At 38.5% G+C, this 20,463-nt stretch overlaps 3 protein-coding genes across 3 annotated transcripts; all 3 read right to left on the bottom strand.

Moving 5' to 3' along the window:
- Positions 1-1,284: 1,284 nt before the first annotated feature.
- LOC101301793 (probable WRKY transcription factor 49-like) lies at positions 1,285-3,097 on the bottom strand. The gene is made up of 3 exons (XM_004302718.1): positions 2,841-3,097; positions 2,564-2,707; positions 1,285-1,862 (listed from the first exon to the last, which is right to left on the bottom strand). The coding sequence occupies exons 1-3, from the start codon at positions 3,095-3,097 to the stop codon at positions 1,373-1,375; spliced, it is 891 nt and encodes a 296-aa protein (XP_004302766.1). The 3' UTR covers positions 1,285-1,372.
- Positions 3,098-6,287: 3,190 nt separating this feature from the next.
- On the bottom strand, positions 6,288-10,262 carry LOC101305487. The gene is made up of 10 exons (XM_004302731.1): positions 9,946-10,262; positions 9,490-9,568; positions 9,309-9,381; positions 8,742-8,817; positions 8,367-8,477; positions 8,199-8,269; positions 7,883-7,990; positions 7,396-7,463; positions 7,195-7,262; positions 6,288-6,770 (listed from the first exon to the last, which is right to left on the bottom strand). Exons 6-10 carry the CDS (start codon positions 8,260-8,262, stop codon positions 6,551-6,553), a joined length of 528 nt encoding a protein of 175 aa, XP_004302779.1. The 5' UTR covers positions 8,263-8,269; positions 8,367-8,477; positions 8,742-8,817; positions 9,309-9,381; positions 9,490-9,568; positions 9,946-10,262; the 3' UTR covers positions 6,288-6,550.
- Positions 10,263-11,790: 1,528 nt separating this feature from the next.
- Positions 11,791-14,649, bottom strand: LOC101312369 (putative disease resistance protein RGA3-like). Its single transcript, XM_004305148.1, has 3 exons — positions 13,519-14,649; positions 11,960-12,664; positions 11,791-11,820 (listed from the first exon to the last, which is right to left on the bottom strand). The coding sequence occupies exons 1-3, from the start codon at positions 14,647-14,649 to the stop codon at positions 11,791-11,793; spliced, it is 1,866 nt and encodes a 621-aa protein (XP_004305196.1).
- Between the last annotated feature and the right edge of the window lie 5,814 nt (positions 14,650-20,463).

The raw sequence follows: 20,463 nt of genomic DNA, 5'->3' as shown, positions 1-20,463 counted from the left end.
GAGAGAGAGAGAGAAGCGGGGTTACCCCGGAATGAGGAGAGTGTGAAGAGGGCCGGAGAAAAAGAGAATTTGTTTCATAACTGGAACCAGAAGCTGCTTCGTCATTTTGATTCGGAAATTACGTGATTGTCCTTGACTATGGGGCAGACGGGAGGGACTTGGAGGAGGTCATGCTTGTCACTTCACATATCTTTTTATGCTTAGTTTGGTCACCTCATTCTCGTGTTTTAACTATTGAGCATCCCCTATTTTTTTCACCTGATAATTTTATTTTTATTTTTATCAAGATAACTTCATTTAAAAAATAAAATTACAATAGATTTGAAATTTAGAGCAATCAAATTACTCGGGACTAGAAAATTATACATCTCCGTCAAATATGTTGATATGAATGAACTAGAAAAAGGTTGTCTTGATCATTTCTCTCTACTCGCTCTATAAAAGTAGGATCTAGGGCTTCGCAAAAGCAAAATCTTCTGTCTTGTTCGACTGCACCACGGCGTTGGTGTTGATCTTTGGCCGTGCCGACGTCTGATGGGTGTGGTCGGACATGATTTCATGAATAATGGACATGGTCTGGGCTTGGAAGACCGGAATTTGGAGAGATCTTTTATTAGCCTTTGTCGATTTGGGGCGTGACGACGCGTATTGTTGTTTGGGGCAACCATACATTAAAAATGGACAGCTCATTTCCTTGTTGGGTTATGTCGACGGTCGGAGAGCCGATCATACACAATGGATTTGGAAGGATCGATGGTTTGTCTGGAAGAATGTCGGGGACGACTTGGATGTTTTTCAGGTTCGGCTTTGCTCTAAGGGTTCGTGGATGGCTTTTCAGTGGTACGGCGGGATAAGTCGATGATAGTGTGGCAAGGGCCAAATGGGTTGAGGTAATTCTACTCCAACCTCTTGTGTTTTGTGCTTTGGTTATGGGTTTGTGGCCTGGGCTCTTTTTTGGGCCTAGGTTTGGATTTTTATTGTTTTTTGTTTTGTTATTATTATTTTTTGAGCAAGGGTTTACAGATTTGGTAGGTTTGGTGTCTTTATTAGTCGTGTTGGTGTGTCATGGATTGGCATGGCGTCATGTTCACGTATTGAAACAAAAATGTTGACCAAGATCAATTGAAACTAGTTTGGTAAGTTTAAGAAGAATATAGGAAAAATATAGAGGAAAATGGTTACCTCTTCAATTTCAAATTAAATAATAAATAACTAGCATATATACTCGTACCAAGGGCTTCTTCCTATGTTGACGACACATTCTACAATATTGGATTGTAACATACATTGAAGAGCATTATTGTATATATGACATATGTATATATAGAAACACTAGGATTATTTAGCTTTAACAACTAAATGTATGGATTCATCAGCCAATGCTATGATTGATCCCAACATCAAAATAACTAGGCCATGAATAAGATGAAGGGGAGGTTGGAGGTGAACGGTAAGAGCAACAAGAAGAATTTGAAGAAGCACTTGAAGGTTTCCTAATCATAAATGGCACCACATCTTCAAGCAGACCTTGTGACCCCCTCTCTTCTTCTACGAACTCTTGAGGTGGTTGGTCCGCATACGTGCCGCCGGGATGCAGATCAGGTTCCGGGTCTGGAGTAACGCTACGCGAGCTTTCTTGAGCTACTTGCTCGTGGTGGTCCTCGGGTTGGGCTGGTGAGGTTTTCTTCTTGGGTTTTTTGGTCGGTGGATTCGGGTTCTGGGCCTGGGTTAGGTGGAAAAATGGATATGCAAAGTGTAGGTGGAGGCCTTCATAGGTGATGATGAGTGTGTCTGGATCTTCACTTGACCTCTCCACTTGCTTCTTTGCACTGCATCTTGGGTTTGTGCACCTGTAGTAGCTCCTATTTGTTTTCCAACACAAAATCCAGAAACAAAAGCTTGGTAAGAATTTGCACAGAAAATTGAATCGACTGGAGAAAAATACTTGTATCATTGCAGCAATTTGTCAACTTTAAACCTTGTTTAATGGCTTGGACCTTATCTAGGCTAAGGTTGTAGGATAATATTCTTTGGGGTACTTGAGGAAAGACCAATAGGCTAGGGTGGTTGGATTAGGAGAGCATTGTTTCAGGATCTGCTTAATTGGTATTTTAGTTGTAGTAGAAGCATAATATAATAGTGAAGTGGTTAGCTAAGGATGCTAGGCTTTCAAAGCAAAGTTCAATGGTTTAGGTCCCTTGTCTAAACTAAACGTACAAATGAAGCAACTATTATTCCATCTGGTCTTGAACTCACCAGAACTCTAAAATACAAGAACAAGAATTTTTTCATGTATCATTCTTTTCTTTCTTACATACACAAAATACAACGTTATTCTGCGCATTTATTTCAAGTTCTGTTTTCACAAATGCACAATATTCAAAACGTAGAGCGTAATCAGTGTATACATTTTTATTTTGTAAGAGTGTGACGAAGAGTATTACACTTTCATCAGTAGCTGGCTGAAAGACTTTGCTCCATGAATATGTTAAACATTAGATAACATCTAACAAGTTTAATCAATAAGGGAAGAAGGAGGAGATAGCTAGTGAAAGTTGTGTACCTAGGATTTGGGCTATTCTTGATGGATTTCTGTCCATACTTTCTCCATTTATATCCATCATCAGCCATTCCAGTGTCACAACTTTTGATCTTCAGAGTATACTTGTGCTCAACCTTACTCAAGCCCCTCTCCAATATTGAAAGCCTGCGCTTGAAAACAAGACACGTATCATCATATAATACACATTCATCAAGTTCTATGTATACAAAACCTAATAACAATTCTTCATTACTTGTCCTGGAAAAATGATGTAAAAGAAATGTAGATAATTACAGACCTGGCTTGTGATAGTTCTTGGGGTTGGACTGTTATCCCAGTTGTGACAGACAAAGCGGTCTCGATATCATGGATTGTTGGTCCAGAATAGACGTTCTGCACAAACCGGTTTAGTCCCTCTTTGCTTGAAACACTCATTTGCGGATACTCTATAGCCTCCTCTGGTAACACAAAGAAAGGAGACTCGTTGTCCAGAAGCTCCCTCACAAGCTCCTCTTCGAAACCAACCGTCCAATTAGTACTCATTGCTTCCTCCATTAATGCTCGCAGAAGAAGAAGAAGAAGAAGAAGAAGAAGAAAGGCTTCGAGGAAATGAGTTGGATAGCTAGGAAGAGAAAGACGACTCTTAATGGAGAATTAGAGATGGAAAAAGTGGAGCAGATGAAGAGGAAGTTGTCACCTCTACGTGTTTCCCTCTTGACTTTTAAAGTAAGAGGAGGAGGAAAGGGAGAGCTGTGTTGGTTTTGTATGGATTTCTAACCCTACTTTGACTTAAAACTAAGAATTGTATTCCCCGTCAAACAGGTTAATATTTGGTCAACTAAACCCTTTCGTCTAGTTTGCGTTTATGCCAAGGTAAAAATTTCATTCAAATTGAAGAACAGCTCGACTTGTTTTACATGATTTGCTGTATAATTCTCTGCGATTTCATTTAAGGGTGTGTTTGTCTTGTTATATTCTGTTTTGAGGAGGTAGAGGGTATGCTAAGTGGACCAAAGCTATACCTGACCCATTTCAACCAGAGTAGCAAGAGTCAACCACTAAAGAATCAATAAAACTATACCCTTTTCATCAGTTTATAAGAGTTGGTCTATCTCACACTTTGGATAAACAAATCAAAGAGTGTTGATCTTCATAATCGTTTCCTTTCTGAATTGTTAATGTACTTGGGGAACTGGGGATCACAATGTCTAGCCGGCCAGGTATGAAAAATATGATCGTATACATGAACTATAGAATTTACCGCTCGCTCAACAAATATCCAAAGATCATGGCTTTTTCGTAACTGTTCAGCTAGACATTATTCACTTCCAAATGAAAGAATATAGAAAGGAAATGATATTGAAGATGAACTTCTTAATTAATTTGTTAATCCAGAACAACTCATCAAACACTTCATGTTCTTTTTTTAGTAGACAATTTTTTTTTCGTATATAAATATTAAGTACAAGTTATTATAAAGATTCTTGATTTTGTAGCTCATAAAAACTAAAGCTATCTTCTTACTCCATTAGTAGAATGTAATCAAGGGATATATGAATGATTGCTGATGAGATTAGATACTATAGTCTGAAACTATTAAAGCAGGTTCAAGGAATATTGCAAAGATTAGAGCCTACAATGTATACTTGTAGAGGAAACTAATTTAAGCATGTTTATTATTAAAAAGAAGCAAAGCCACCAACCAAAACTTATTCCAGAAGTAAAGCCTCTTCTAGTCCCCTCTAAATGGCATAATTTCCATATCACTACGCTAACATTACTAAGATTTTAAGTGACATTTTTTTTCAGTTCATACTGGCGATGTATACACTAACTCAGTGCCTATATTGCCTAAACAACTATACTATCGTGGCCCATAGAGATTAGAGATACAAGATTGCATGCCTTGATCTTTCTTAGAAGAGGAAAGGACATTTATTCTTGCCACTATATTAGCATATTACAATGATGAAGAGTGCTGATGAGTGATCTCGTAATCAATTGTGGGAGATGAAGTTACGAAACCATCTATCTCGACTACACATTGAATTAAATCACCAAAATACCAACATTTACAATGGCAATGTAGTATAAATACAACGAAAATTTACCTTCAGTAACAAGGCCGCGTGCCAAGTTTGCTATTTTCCACATTCGTACGGTAAAGCTAGACTTGAAGTCTCTTAGCCAATTCATCGAACACGTTACTTTCGTGTCACGGAAGACTCAAAAGGGTGGACAAGAAATTAACCTAGCCATAGGTAGCGTTGACAATGCACCACAAGTCCATCTCACGGAAGCACGACAAGTCGTCCCGGAAACAGACAACAGAAATTTAAAACCCTAGAGAGTAGAGACAACATTATTCAACCACCATCACCACGGCCATGGAGGCTCCACTATTTTACAATCTTATCTTGAAGCACAAGAACCACCAGACCCCGAGTGCATGGGTTGCTTCAGAACGAGGGCAGGTTACGTTTGGAAGCATGCGGCTTTGACTTTGCGAGCTAGCCCTAGAGAAAAAAAAACCACTAATAACCTCTAGCGGTGGCATGCACGGCGGTCTGTTCCGACCCTACCCACCTCCGCGTCCAAACAAACGGAGCCGTTGACTGTCAGACAATCGGAAAGAGATGCAACGGCGTCGTTTAGCGAGTGGGCGCAGGTTAAGAGAGACCAAGCAACCAAATCTTTGGTCGGACGTGGGTTGCGTAAGTCAACCCCCGGGACACGTGTGAGGGTGTGTCGGGGTTGGAGCTGTCGACGTTAGATCGGAGAAGCGACGCTGTAACTACTTTGAACCGGGGTTAAGGTTGAGACAAGGAAGAGAAGGAGGTGGAGGGGTCACTGGAGGAGCAGGGGCAGCTTCCCCACGAAGTAGTCGAAAACAATTCCTCTACCAGCGGTGGGGGTCTTTCTGTGGGAACTTAGAATTTGAGAACCAACCGAATATAATTCATCACGAAACATGTGATTCTTCTTATTTGCTCCTCTCTCCGTTCACTCACAGTTGTATTGAAGACGCATGATTTAGATCTTTCATTCATTGTCAAAGATCCTTGTTGGATTTTATTAGGACGTACCAAGAGAAACCAGATCTTTTCTATAATTCAAATGTTTGATCACACTGCAGAACAAAAAATAAAAAGAAAGATTGTTATTTGGTCAAGGCGTCAAGCCATCCCACACCTAGCTCTTTTCTTCGTGCTTTGGTATAAATCGCCTCCACTGCTCCATATATTTGCCGGTATGTTGAGACAGTATGTGAGAATTGTTTTTTACAAAGAAGGGCGTCAATCGGTAGAAAACTTACAACTTCAAACAACTCACCCCATATAGGGCTATGACTTTAATGAGTTGTCCTACAACATCAAATTGGTTCAAAAACCACGAAACAATCTAAACAGATACCCTAATGTGTAACGTACTCATCATTATTTGAAAAAGAACAAGCTAGAGGACTTGAGAAAATAGTTCTATGAAGATGCAAATGACTCGATCGGAATAAAAAAACTATCCTTGTTTTTTTTTTTTTTTTTTTGTACAATAACTATCCTTGTTTACCCTTTATTTATCCCTCTAAAGCTTCTAAGCGCATGAAACCAGCTTCCGAGTCCAGCTCTAGGGCCAACAACCCAAGTACTTGCAGCCCAAAGCCCAAACACAGCAGGCTCAAATAGGGAGAACCCTAGATGTGAAGGCTGATATTGAGACTTCAGAGTATCATTAGAAATGCTTACATGTAACAATGTAAAATATTGAAGCATTAAGTCACATGTACACTGTAACAGATACATATTTAGCAAATTGGAGTGTGCCACCATTAAGCCGACGACGGCTCTCCTCTTGCCGAGTAGACACCAGACCTCGATTGTGACATTCCTCTTGCCGGTGGAATCACTGAATGCCAATTTGCAGTCGCCATTGATTGTGTCTGAAGTTTTGGGTGGAGATTGCTGCCCAGACCTTCAACTCCTTCAACTCTGATCTCCATGGCATTCATCTTCATGGTAAAGTCGTTGGGGATGCCTCTGGTATCTGTCCGGTAACAGATGGGACGTCGTCGGCGGTCGATGGCTGAGAAAGGAGAGACGTCCGCACTTTTACGAGTATACGGACGTCCGCTCTCGAACGGGCCTTTAAAATTAGGATATCCAGAGAAAACGTGCCCAACACACTGAAACTACGATAACGTTTTGAATATCTCATGACTGATATCTGCTTCCTGTACAGAAATAAGACCTTGCACTTCAGTTAGATAACCAGCTTCGCTTACTTCTCATCTCTAGTAATATACAACAAATTTCCAAACATGCTCTACAGCAGTTTCAATAATTCAGCTAATCTAATGACTTAAACTCCACCATTTTGTATGAATTCTACTGTTCTCAACATAATTCACAGCATGGAACCACTTAAACTGTTTAACAGTGTGCTGGTTGGAAACGTTGAGGACAAAAGATGATGTTCAATCTTTAGATAAAAAGGATTTCAAAGACCTCCAATTCAAAGCCAATATGGTCTCAAGAACGCACTAGTAAACTGACACACATTCCTTAATTCAAACAGAGGTTTGAAATGTTTGATAACATGCTTATATAGGTGATATTTATAGCTTTAATCAAGTATAAACAGAGGGGAATTTTTACCTGTATGAACTGGAGCGCCTTTTATTACCTTCACAGCAACACAAAAGCAAAGCAACCACCTTCTTCATCTGTCCATAAGATTCAGTCCAAAAATTAGAGAAACAATATGAACTCAAATTTGTTGTCAAATGTCAACTAATTTTTCTGCATTATTCAAACAACGAAGTAAATAAACATACAGATGAAAGGGATATAAAGTACCGGAACTCTGTTTGCTCCTGTTACGTAACTGTTGTATCTCCTACTGAATAAAACTCCTTGACACCGATCTACAGGTCATGCCCAGCGGAATCAAAATATATAGTGAATTAAGTGATTGTCTTGCTGCAAAAGAATGACCATGTCGTGTACATATTTAACGCTGGTGGTTACAGAAGAAGGACTATTACAATTATGCTCTTTGTTTATGAGAGGTTAAAGCTTTACTGGTGTTTTAATGCGAGACTTTGAAAACTTCAATTTACTCACAGAAAGATTTTGCTTACACTAGATTACTGATTTTGGAAAATTTGATTAAACCAAAGTTTTTTCCATTCACAGCAAAGTGAGCAAACTGTAAATCAAAAAAAGAACAGATTCTTCTCTCTGGGTGAAGATGTAATTTGTAGAACACATAATGTGAAAAATTAACAATCAACAAGCAAAATAAAAGTTCTAAAAAATGCATAACGTGTGATTTCAGACAAACCTGACAATCTGCAAAAGCATCTGCAACCTGGTTGTCTTCTTTGGAGAATGATTGACAAACAATTCTTCTGTAAAATCTGAATTGTCAAGCGGCTCAAGCTCAAGCCACCTGGAGAGATGGAGCAGAAAGATAATGATGAACAAGCATCCTAGTCTGTTTTCAACCAGCTTCCAATATCTCTCCAAAAGACAACTCCTGTGACTCTTTGAAACCTAATGTCATCTTCCTTCGAACTAAGAGAATCCAAAGGGCTAGATAAACACCCAAGAAAATACTCATAGTAGAATGATAAAAGTTGCTCTATAGTACAACGTACATAATTGGTGAAATGCTCCACATTGTATGTCTCCAGTACCAAAATGAAGAAAATGCAGTCCCATAGTCTTGCTGAAAAAAAAAAAAAAAAAAAACAAGGACCATTATGTGACACGAGTCTTGACAAAGACATCACAGGAATAAAACAGATGTGAGAAGAGCATTTTACCTTTGAAAATCAGGGTATCTAAATATATTGTGCCCATCAAAATCCCCAAAACTTCCATAGGGGCCATTACTGAGTCTATGATGGCTGGTACATACTTTGCTTTAACCATTGCTGCACAGAAATAAGAGCAAGCAACTCAATTTAATGATCTATTTCCCTTACTACTCATCTGTAGTGACTAGTGACACGCAAGACAATTAGACAAACCCAAAACATACTCTGTTCTCCTTTCAATAAAATTAGCTAGTACTGTGTGACAACAAACACCACCAATTTATATGTATTCTGATGTTCTAGCACTCGTTCATTAAAATTGCAGCAGAAAGCTGCTTAAAAAGTGTACTGGAAATGTTAAGAAGGTCAACCTTAACCTACCTTGCTTCATAGAGAAACTTCAAGAGATCAGTAAATTCCACTAGTGAGTTATGACCAGAACAAACCTTCTCATAACCTATATCAAGAAACAAATTAAATGAACATCACAAATAAGAAACAAAAGGATGGTGGTCAGGGCTGGTAAAAGAACAAGGGGATAAACATGGTTTATTCTGTTTAGAGTTTAGAAATTCATTATAATCAAGGAAAATGAATATAGCTTAGGAAGAGTGAATTGGGTTGAATGAATTTCTGAACCATTTGAACTATTTTGCATTTGTAGAAATATTACTGATTAGGGGTTCTAATGCAGGTTGGCAAATGTCGTCTCTGTTAATCCAAACCAATTTTTCCTTGAGACATCGATTTTAAACCTAAGTATATGGAAATTAACATACCGTCTCTGTATCCTCCAATTGAAAGATATGAACTACAAAAGAATATATATGTAATGTAATCGTAACATAAGATTTATGTATATATAAAAATGTTATTACGTCAGTATAAATGTTAAAACAAAACGTCTGCAACTCTTCTGAATTTAACAGCCAGAGGTTCTATATATACCTGTAGCAAATGGAGTGCCTCTTCCCCAATTCTGCATTGCTGATAGAGAGATGATAATGAATTGTTGATGCCCCTGCAGATACAATGTCGTTGTTAGCTGATATGGAATCGACAGAGCAACGTTCAGATAGGGGAAAACATCAGAAGAGACTAGAACTCTAGAAGGGGTCAGATAACTTACGCTTGTTATTTTTGGAGCAATTCCAACTTGATGTGTTACGAAGAGAAAAAGGGTACATGCAAGCCACCATCTCAAAAAACTAATAAAAGAAGAAGTTAGGCACACACCATAAAGGGATAAGAGTATACAAGTTTTGATGTCTGTAGAGATGCATCAGAAACAAGCTCGTAGCTTTAGAAGTGACTCACTAGAGTCTAGACTTATAGTGTTTTCACAACAATGACTTTGTATATAACTAGAGAAAACTCGTGGTTTTCTCACCTAATATTTGAATTTGTATTTGTAAAACAACTAAATTGACTGATTATACGAGGAGCAGAGATGACAAAAAGGGGAGAGTGATAAGAAAGAGCCAAAGCATTCCCGGCACTGATTCTCTTATGGGGAGAAAAAAGCAGAGGCATACAACTTGACAATACTTGATGGGGAGAAGAAAAAGAAAAGAAAAAGAGTTACCAGTGATGTCTGTAATATGAGAAATCTTCGGCCACTCTGGGCCGCTCTCCTCTCTGCATCTTTCCCTTAGAAGGGGACAGTTGCCGATGAATAGCCCATCTAATTTGGTGAGGCGTTGCATGGCTTGGACGGAAGGTAGATACATCAGATTCTCGCAACGGTGCACATCTAGGTATTCAAGAGATGCAAGGTTTCCCAACCAATCTGGAATAGCCTCCACTCCCTCAAAGGAATCTATCGACAAATAGGTCAAAGACGTCATGTGTCGAATTTGTCCAGGCAGAGACTTGAGCTTTGGCCACCCGCAGATAAATAATGATCCAAGTTGTGGTAGATCCTGAAAAGCAGGGAATGACTCCAGCTCCTTCCAAAACGGACCAAGTGTCAAGTGCTTGAGACGGGTGAATACTTGTGGGGATGCCGTTGCTAACCCACTTGGTAGACTCGTTAATCCGGAACAATCAGTAATCGACACGTCACGGAGGGATGTGAGCTTGTCTAAATTTGGAACCGTCTCTAGATTAGGACACTCTATTATTCTTAACTCCTGGAGAGAGACGGGGAATTGATGAAGATCAATTTGTGTAGTTTCACATTTCTCAATTTCCAATCGACGGAGGGATGTGACGCCGCCGTTTAAATTAGGAAGAGACTCGAAATTACTCACACACAGCTCACGGAGGGTTGTACTGAGACTGTCGATTGGAATGGATGTTACCTTGGGGCACTCTGTTATTCTCAAATGAGCAAGAGAGGTGCAGCAGCCTAGCCCACTCGGTAGGCTTGATAATTCAGGAAACTGCGAAAGCACCAGTCGAAAAAGAGATGGGAGGCCCTCTGATGGAATTGGAATAGACGTTATCTTTGGGCAGTTCTTTATTTCCAATTCTTGAAGAGATTTGCAGTATCGAAGCCCATCAGGTAGACCGGATAACTCAGGACATCCAGAGATGGTCAATTCTTGAAGAGATGGGAGACTACCTTCCTCAGGGATTGGAATGGACTCCAGAATGTGGCATTCTCGTATCACCAACATCTGGAGAGAGAGTGGGCGTAATAGCCCATTATCAGGTAAACACCTCAGCTTAGGACACTCCCGTATTGTTAGTTGCTGAAGCGATGCGCAGCAGTGGGATTGGGGAGGAGCAATACAAATTAACTCCTCACAACCCCGTAACTCCAAATATGAAAGATTCTTGTTGTTTCCTAACAAGCTTTCCGGCAGACAAGCAAGTCCCTTCACATTCTCTATCCTTAGATAACTGAGAGTGGTCAGACTACTGTTTAGAATACTTGCTATTGCAATGCCTCCGTTATTCATGTCTTCAATCACCAACTTTTTCAGGGATGGAAAATGACCGGGAGCACTTCTTAATTGGTCGCATCCTCTCAAGGTCAACTTCTCAAGGCAAGGAAACACCTTCACTCTTTCCGTTGGCACTTCCATCCATTCAACTAGGTTTCTCACCTGGCTAATGCGTAATGTTTTTAATGCAGGAAACAAAACCTTTCTATCGTCAGAGACATTATCATAACCATAAAACTCATATCCCAAACACCTGAGGTTCTGCATACCTTCCATCTTCACACGTACAAGATTGGGCAAACGGCCAAGTAGTGGGACTCCTTCGCAGTTGCTGCAACTTCTTAATTCAATCTCCTTTAAGTTTGTGCATAACAATAACCATGATGGAAATTTAACACCCATGAATCCATGAATCTCCAAAAATTCCAGATTAGAATGTGGTCGCAGGACTTCAAGTACAACTTCGTCACTGACAGCACTGTTGCTTGGCCTACTAGGCGTCCATCCAAGGAATAACCTGCGTACATGTTTCTTGTCCATTAAATTGGCCTTCTCTGCCTCTTCTTTATCTGCAACATGTTCCAAATTTTGAATAGATATTCTGAGTGTCAGATGGTTTAGGCCACCTAATTCTCCAATTTGAGGTGCCGTCTCCTTGCCCAACTTTACAAAAGGTAATGATCGGAGATTAGTCAATCTTCCCAATACCCTGGCTGGAACTTTCACACGTCTACCGAAGTAAATATGTCGCAAGTTGATCAAATTTGCAATTTCCTTGGGGAATTCTTCAAGGCGGTCAGGCATTTTAAGTGTCTGAAGGTTAAAAAGCTGACCCAATGATTTGGGAAATGCTCTGATCTTTGTTCCCATAACATTTAAATACCTCAAGTGTTTCAACTTTCCTAATGAATCTGGCAACTCCTGAATGTCTGCCTTGTGTAGATTCAAAACACGTAGAGCTTTAAATCCATCTAAGTTGTTGTCAATGAGGGTTTCACAGGAAAATGAGGAGCGGAAGTGCTTCGACTTTGAAACATGTTCAGCTAGATCATGAACGAGATCGTGCATCTTGCATGCGATTATATCACCATAGAGATAATCTCTTATCACGTCTTGAAAGAATGAGTTCTGTAACAGAATATTAAAATATTCATTACCTTGGTCCTCCATCTCTTGAAGCCATCCTTGAGCCATCCAAAGTTGGATCAAGTCGTCCTTTTGAAGTTGAGAATCTTTAATGAACATGGAGCAGTACGCAAAACACTGTTTTAATGATGGAGATTTCAATTCATCAAAACTCAATTTCAAAATTGCCATTATTCTGCTTTCTGCCTCCGGTAATTTCCATATACCACTTTCCACAAGTGATTGCCATTCATCAAACTTTTTAGAACGCATCATATTTCCCAACACCTATAAGAGGAAAATGTTTTAGATCCCAACATATTATACAAAAATCTAACACCAAATGATATGGTGTGCTATACCACATCGTCCGTTTCATTCTCAATAACATGAATTTGTTTGTAATTATAACAAAACAAAATGCTTTGGACACTAAAAAGTTATATCAAATATCAATACCAGATGATGTGTCACTTGACATGTCATTAATTTTTTTATTATGAAGGTGATGGTATGTAAATAATACATTTTTATATCTTAAAAAAATTAAATGATAAAATCGAATATATAAAAACCTAAATCCCTAAATAATTTTTTACCTGAATTAAACTTCATTAATTGTACTATTTCACTAATGAATTAATTACTTTCTGATCAAAAATAAATAAATATCTTCTTGATGAGTGACATGAAAGACTGTTGAAGTCTTGTTCTCAGTTTAATAGTTAAGAGTTCAAATGGAACCTGATTCTACTTCCACAAATATCGAATTTCTCAATTGCAATCGAAATGTGAAATATATTCCACCCAAGGTTAAGGCTTTAGGTTGGTACTTGATAGGTAGGGTATGGAGGGTAATATGCTTCAGCTATAGTATCATGAGCAATTGTGCATACTGAAGGAACAGAGTGGTAATGATGTTTTTGTGACAACCATTTTAATGTAGCGTGTATTGTTGAGTCGAACCAGGTTCTTTCGACAGATTAACTATATTTAGGTTATTACAAGGTTACAAGCATAGGGTGGTTTGCATGAATCTTCCTACTGCTCTTTATTTTAGAAACTTCAAATCAATTATTAATAATAAGTATAAAAGCATGAAAACTAAAACTTTGAGCTGATTAAAGATATAATTTACATACCTTTGCTAGTAATGGTACACCTCCGCACTTTTTAGCGATCTCCCTGCCGATATTTTCTTGATCTTCAGTAATAGAATCACTCCCAACTGGAAATGCTCGGTCCTTCAGGACGAGCCAACATTCATCATCTGTTAGTTTCTTCAAATCACGTCTAGGAACAGTCTCCACAATTTTTGCAACTTTGTCGCTGCGGGTGGTGACAAGGATGCTGCTTCCCTGGCTATCAGTGATGTTTACCAAGCAACCCATCAATTCTTCCCATTTTTGAGCATCTTCGTTCCAAACATCATCGAGCACGAGTAAATACCTCTTCTCTTTCAACTCCTTTTTAAGGATTATGCATATTCCCTCTATAGTTTGCACTGCAGCAGGTTGAAGAGACTCCAAAATCCCCCTTAAAATTGACTTGACTTCAAATGGTGTAGATACACAAACCCATATTTTCTGTTGAAAATGTTGCTCTATTATGTCATCATGATATACAGATTTAGCCAAAGTGGTCTTCCCAAGTCCTCCCATTCCCACAACGGCCAGAACTGAAAGATCATTTTCCTTATTGTTGTTTGAGTTAGTCAAGTCTTTCACTATATCTTTCACAAGATCTTCCCTTCCAATGATAATGTTTTCGTCTATTTTGAAATCAGAGTAGGTTTCCCTATCGATTCTTCTGTCATATGAGCTTGGTGCCTCCAAGGGAGGCCTATCAACAAACCCGAACCCAGTTGCCCTTTTACCCAAATCCTCCAGAGAAGTGTTGATTTTTTTAATTCTCTGTGTCATTTTAACACGAAATACAATGGGATTGGAGAGGGAAAAGAAGTTTAGCACCTTTTTCTTTATCTGGTTTCGCAGTTCCACCTTACGCCGGAGAAGCTCATACCCGTAGTCATCTAACACATCATCGGCAAGATGAGCTATGTCTTCCAACTTCGCCAACCAGAGCTTGGCAGCCTCGCCCTGATCTTGTTGCTTTTGTTCCGCATCTCGTAGCACAGCTTCAAGAAAGAGCAGTGAGTCACGCAGATTTGCCAATTCTCCCTCGAATCCCCATAGAAGAGTGAACTCTTGAGTGGCAAGTGAAGCCACTTTTTTCAGCAATTCCTGGGCAGCAAAAGTAAGAAACTCAGCCATGGAGTTGTACACTTCTACTGAGGAGAGAGAACAGAGAGTCGAGAAAAAGAACCGACTCCTTGATTAGTTGCAGAAACTCGAATTCAAAAAGATGGGTGAAAAAGAAATCACTCGTCTATGAATCGTATAAGTCGTCGGACTATCTATAAATAACAACGGGGATGGAGTATTGGACTTGATATCCGACCAAGAAGATTCGGGCTAAGATTATCTAGCTCTTGTGGGCCATGCTGATAATGAAAGATGCTTTACATAGTGCGCGCTCGTTGTACTTGTTTTTTCCTTTGAATAAAGCATAATTAGGGAATGGGCCCCATCAAAATTTGCCAGCAATCATGTCAAACACATACGTATAATTACCACCAAAGATAAAACTGAAAGAAGGTCTGGGTAAGTTTTCATTGTAGATTTTGACAATTACAATCCAGATACTAACACCCACTTAAGCTGTGATTAATTTCAAATGGGTGTGGAACCACATTTTAACGCCAATTGGCAAAGAAACCAAGCAGAACATATATTAAAACTTCAAAAGGGTATAGAATTCGACTTAACTTCTTAAAGAAAAAAAACTTTAAGACTGGTTCCAGAAATCTTTGTACTCATGCAGTCATGCATATACATTAATCTTCCATGTAGAAACAAGAAACGATAGTTGAGTGATCGACCGACAACTTTTTTACGGTACATCTATTTAATTTGGGGTTCATTGTCCCGAACTTCCAGATCAAGCCCATCTTAATCCAGAATCTTTTTTGTAACCGGCCCATATTCAGAAAAGTAATTAAGTGTCAGATGGCCCATTTTAGCAGATGGAACTTTCATATCTGTGACATAATTTCAGAGAACGACTACACGCCTAACATTCAAAACAATTTAATTTCCCGCGTAAAACGGACCCAAAATTGGCGCCTCACCAAATTCAAAACCAACAAAATTAAGGAAAAACAGCAAACCATTCTGTACCAGCAATGCCATGTGGACTCAACCCTCCACTAATCTCCCGCCACGTCGCCCCACCGTCTGCTCACCCTTAGCTGTCATGCACCCTACCATACATTCCGATTTTTCAAATTCCTCAAACTCCTCCTTTTTATAAAACCGCGCCTCTCATCTTCTTCCCCCAAAACACTACAGTCTCCGATCGACGGACGATAAAAGCTTTGGAATTTTGGAGCTCATTAATCGGACGGCTGTGAATGGAGCGTCGCGACGAGGATTGCATGACGCCGAAGCGCCACGAGTGTCGGATACCGGAAGCGTTAATGTGTCCGCCGGCGCCGAGGAAGAAAGCCGCCGGGGATCAAACCAAGAGGGACCCGCCGAAGAACGGCTACTTCCAGCCGCCTGATCTCGATGCACTGTTCACTATGGCGCCGAGAACTCAAGTTTGCGCATAGGCAGTTCGAATAATCATTACACGATATGGTTTGATTTTGTTGATATATTACAATGTTTTATTTTGATTTCCACTTCTGTTTTCTTCTATTTCGGGTTGGCTTATTCCCGAAATGAAGTTTTTCTTTTTTTGGTTATGGGGGATGTTGCGGGGATAAATCGGAGTGGGTGTGGAAGGAGAACTGTAGACCTCAAGGGGGTCATTTTCGGATGAATAAAAAGGTTGGGGGTTAGAATCGATTACCCTAAAAGGGAAGCCCCAAAATGCAGACTTTGCAAGTACCTCAAAATAACATATGTTTTTTTGGTGATTGGTATCTGGTAGAGAATTGAGAGGAAAGGTAAGGTTGTGTCATTGTTGTTATCATCTATTCTGGCCCTTCCCTTTTCTTTGCTGTATTATGTGAATCTGAAAATAAGTAGCAGTAAAGGAAAGATGATGCAACTCTTTAGTATTTGGCAAAACTCAATGACTGGTTTGGCTCACTTGAATGTGTGTTTGAGAATGCTTAAAATATCATCATACTTTTTTTTATCAAGAAAATATCACATCATTCTTGGTCAAGCCTATTTGGACCAAATTAAGAAAATGCATCACACAGTCCCTCAAATCTTGTACTGATGAGTTTGATACCCGAACCCACAAAGCTATTTGTGTAACACTTAGGCATGTTTGTTACATAGGACTACGGGAATTAGATTGTCTTACATAGTCTAAGCTCACATATCTTATATACGGGAACAACCAAAGACTAATTTCATGGACTATAGAAGTATAGAGTCCCTATATCCCTCCAACACCTTCTACCATAGCTAGAGACACCAAAATTCATAAGATTGTGTAATCCTCCTTCTCACGCTGCACATTCACCAAAATTCTCGTCGCCTTCAACCCGTCATCGCAACACCGTCACCTTTAGCCCGTCATTGCAGCACCAACGCCTACAACCTATCAATGCATCACCGTCGCCTTCAGCTTGTCATTGCAGCACCGTCTCTTTCAGCTCGTCATCACAACACGGTCGCCTTCTTCCCTTGCCACGTCGTCGCCTTCAACCATCGTCTCCTTCCCCTGCTACGTTGTTGGGATCTTCCTTGCCATCAAATTTGCCGCTTCCATACTTCGGTGCTCCGTCTCCTCTGGTCCCAGATGCATCACGTTTTCTGATAAAAAGAAGAAGAAAAGATTGTGTTCTTAATCCCAATTGGGATTATATTTCCATTAACCCTATTGTGTATTGTTGTTGTGGCCACGCCCGGTCAGGGGTTCTTTGGACAAGGACATTATTACATTTGCATTAAGTTTGAGAAGCAGCTTGTGCTATTTTCTTGCAGGTTAATTATGGAGTACTTGTTGCCTATGAGCTGATGGAGTTTGATGAATTTGCATTATGGGTTGCCGGCTTTTACATGGTGGTGTTAACCACATTGTTTGTAATTTTGCTAGTTTTGCAGGTCTGGTGGTGTTTTTTTAGTCACTTCCACCAAACATGGTTAGACTTATTGTAGAATAAGTTTGACTTGAGTAGTGTTGGACTCTGCTAGAATCTAACTAAGCGTATGTTACACAATTCTTTATAACAAACGTGCCCTTGGAGTCTCATATTGTTATCATTAAAAATAAAGACAATAAAAGATCGATTAGTTCTTCTACCATTTGGGTAAATCAATTAATTCTACCATTAGGGTTTTTATTTTTTATTTATTATTTATTTATTTATCTTTTAAAGATATTATTGTCGGTTTAGATAAGTTATTGTTATTGATATTTCGGTCAATAAAAGTAAAGACAATAAAGGAAATTGATTAACTCTACCATTTGGGTAACTCTACCATTTTTAACTGAATCATCATAGAAATTTGACAGAGGTATGTCGTTGATGGCAATATGCCGCAATATAAGACTCTAGGTATCACATTGATAGCTTTGTGTGTCTGAGTATCATGCTCACCAGTACACAAGGATTGAGGAACTATTGGTGCATCTTACTCCAATATTAACGATAATGTGTATGACTACAACTCAACAAGGAGTGAAATTAGAGATTTTAAATATTTCAGAATATTTGTATCAAAACTTAAGGGTGCGTCTATTGCCACCCCACAAACCACTTTGCCACCCCACAAACCACTTTGCCACCCCACAAACCACTTTGCTTACCTCACATTCTCTTCACTCCCCACTCATATAATTTTAATTGTAAGTCTACTTTTTTCACCTATTAACAATACCTAAAAAACTCTTTTCTCAATTCTACTTTGTTCACATTACATTCTCTTCATATATTTTGTCACATACAGATTTGCTCAAGGTAAGTAAAATCATCAACGTTGCGTTTGGATGGAGTAATTTCGATTTCCACAAAAATTTCAAAATCATGGGAATTACATTCCGTAAATTTAAATTTCATTAATTGAGAATTCTATTGTTTGGATTTCATGATGTGGAGTTTTAAAATAACAAGAATTAGTATTTAAACTAACCTCAATTGATGGAATTGATAAATGACACATATTTTGTAAGGAAATCAAGTCGAGAATTTAAGCTTTCAAATTCCACATTTATTTTCTCGTGAAAATTACAAATTCCACGGAATAAGAATCTAAATAGTGGAAAAAGTCCTAAAAAACTGGGAATTCCTTATTTTTGATTAAATTCCTGAGAATTCATCCCGCATCCAAACATACGGCAAGTGAACAAAAATTCACATGAAAGTATAAATCCAAGTTAAAGAACAAGAAAAAAACTCTCAAATTTAACAACTTAATGGTATCAGTCGAAATCAGGATGCACAATGTCTGTAAATGTATCTCTAGTAGCAACGCCTTCCATACTTCTAAGTTTCTTAAACTAATATATCCGTTGTTCATAAATACGGTACAGTAATTGTCCATGAGAATTTATATACAAAGTCAACATAAGAAATAATGAGTAAAGGGATAGACGAATCATAAAAAAAAATAAAAATAAAACAGTTTACCTCATCTTTAGGTTAAATGCTAGGTTCTTCAGACTCACGACTGAATATTATAAATATGGATTAGAGCTATGAAATTTGTATTCATCTAAAACAAATAGATAAATCCCCAGACCTAAAATATTAAGTTTACATTTAGAATATGTGCAACATCAATTAAGTTTGTACACTGTTTAAGTTGGGCAAACACTATTTAATATGATTATCTTAATTCTGGTCCTAGACTTAGCTAGCTCTTCATTACCTAATAATGATTTGATGCAAGATCTTGTATTGACCACACAGCGAGTGCTATTGACCACATCAGTTTCTAAGCCTATGATGAAACCAGTTGAGCTTAACATCAAGTTAAACAATAATAGTCACTCTCACAGATCAGATGGAGCATCACTTTCCAAATTCCTAGCGAATTGGAAATCTAGATTCTACACCAACATCTCCAACGAATGTCTTTCAGATGATCGAGAACGTTGTTGTTCATGAAGAACTTGCAAAACAGTGAGGGTCGTGCACCTCTGCAAGCAATGAGTTGGTCATGGAAAAGAAACAAAATATCTTAGTTTCCAAGATAGAATAGTTTTTGTGGGGGGGGGGGGGTGGCTTGGATGGGGATATAGATTGCGAATAAAGGAAATACGAAAACGAACTGAGCTTCAACTTGAGCATACGTAAAAGAGGACTACTAATTAGTTTTCTACAACTACCACCTAAGCTAGCTAGCTCCACAAATAAGCAAAGTTAATTAAGTTTCAGTGGTTTCTAAGTACGACACTTACATGAGTGTTAACTAGAATTATTGGTTATGGATGCAATTACAATTCACTAACAGATCGATTTAATCATGACTAGCTAGCTTCAAGGATTAATGATGCCGGGGATTGGTGTTGGACTGTAGGGTCATTCTTTTCTTGAAGGGGAGAAGAGTTGGAGTTTAGGTATTCATAAAGCGATTATCTGTATAGATTGTAACAGGTTTGAGTTTGACAATCATCAATTGCAAACATTTAAGACGTACATGCTAAATAAATAATATGTCCAATATTATTATGCAACAAGTTTGTTAACAACGCATTCATGTGCAATTCAACAAGTTTGTTAACAACAAGTTTGCTAGCAGTATTGTATCAAACTATCAAATAATATTTAGTTCTGCAATTCATATATACTGTGGGAACACGTTATATATTCTTCTAAAATGTGCGGAATTGTACTCTAATTAAGTATGAATTATTCTCTACATAAGTGCTTGCATTTGATTTATAGCGTGATAAGAGAAGAAAGGCGTCCAATGAGAATGTGTGAATGTAATGAGCTATGTGTTGGTTGATGAAATGTGTAGTTCATCAGTAATTATTTTGTGGTCTAATATTTGGTCAAATTTTTTCTTGGGGAATTCAAAAATAATTCATAGAGTGATAGAACTAATATGACTGATTGA

The sequence above is a fragment of the Fragaria vesca genome, linkage group LG6, assembly GCF_000184155.1.
Source record: "Fragaria vesca subsp. vesca linkage group LG6, FraVesHawaii_1.0, whole genome shotgun sequence".
NCBI lineage: Eukaryota > Viridiplantae > Streptophyta > Magnoliopsida > Rosales > Rosaceae > Fragaria > Fragaria vesca.
Note: the sequence above shows the minus strand (reverse complement) of the source record. Positions and strands in the feature narration are given on the sequence as shown.

Coding starts and splice junctions, on each gene's coding strand:
- LOC101301793 (XM_004302718.1), bottom strand. CDS start 3,097: ATGGAGGAAGCAATGAGTACTAATTGGACGGTTGGTTTCGAAGAGGAG. Junction 2,708..2,840: donor CAAGAACTATCACAAGCCAG/GTCTGTAATTAT, acceptor TTTCAAGCGCAG/GCTTTCAATATTGGAGAGGG. Junction 1,863..2,563: donor AAGAATAGCCCAAATCCTAG/GTACACAACTTT, acceptor GAAAACAAATAG/GAGCTACTACAGGTGCACAA.
- LOC101305487 (XM_004302731.1), bottom strand. CDS start 8,262: ATGGGACTGCATTTTCTTCATTTTGGTACTGGAGACATACAATGTGGA. Junction 7,263..7,395: donor CAGGAGCAAACAGAGTTCCG/GTACTTTATATC, acceptor TCTTATGGACAG/ATGAAGAAGGTGGTTGCTTT. Junction 6,771..7,194: donor AGGCGCTCCAGTTCATACAG/GTAAAAATTCCC, acceptor ATTTCTGTACAG/GAAGCAGATATCAGTCATGA.
- LOC101312369 (XM_004305148.1), bottom strand. CDS start 14,649: ATGGCTGAGTTTCTTACTTTTGCTGCCCAGGAATTGCTGAAAAAAGTG. Junction 12,665..13,518: donor GTGTACCATTACTAGCAAAG/GTATGTAAATTA, acceptor TTCCTCTTATAG/GTGTTGGGAAATATGATGCG. Junction 11,821..11,959: donor GTGTGAAAGTTCCAGCCAGG/GTATTGGGAAGA, acceptor AACATGTTGCAG/ATAAAGAAGAGGCAGAGAAG.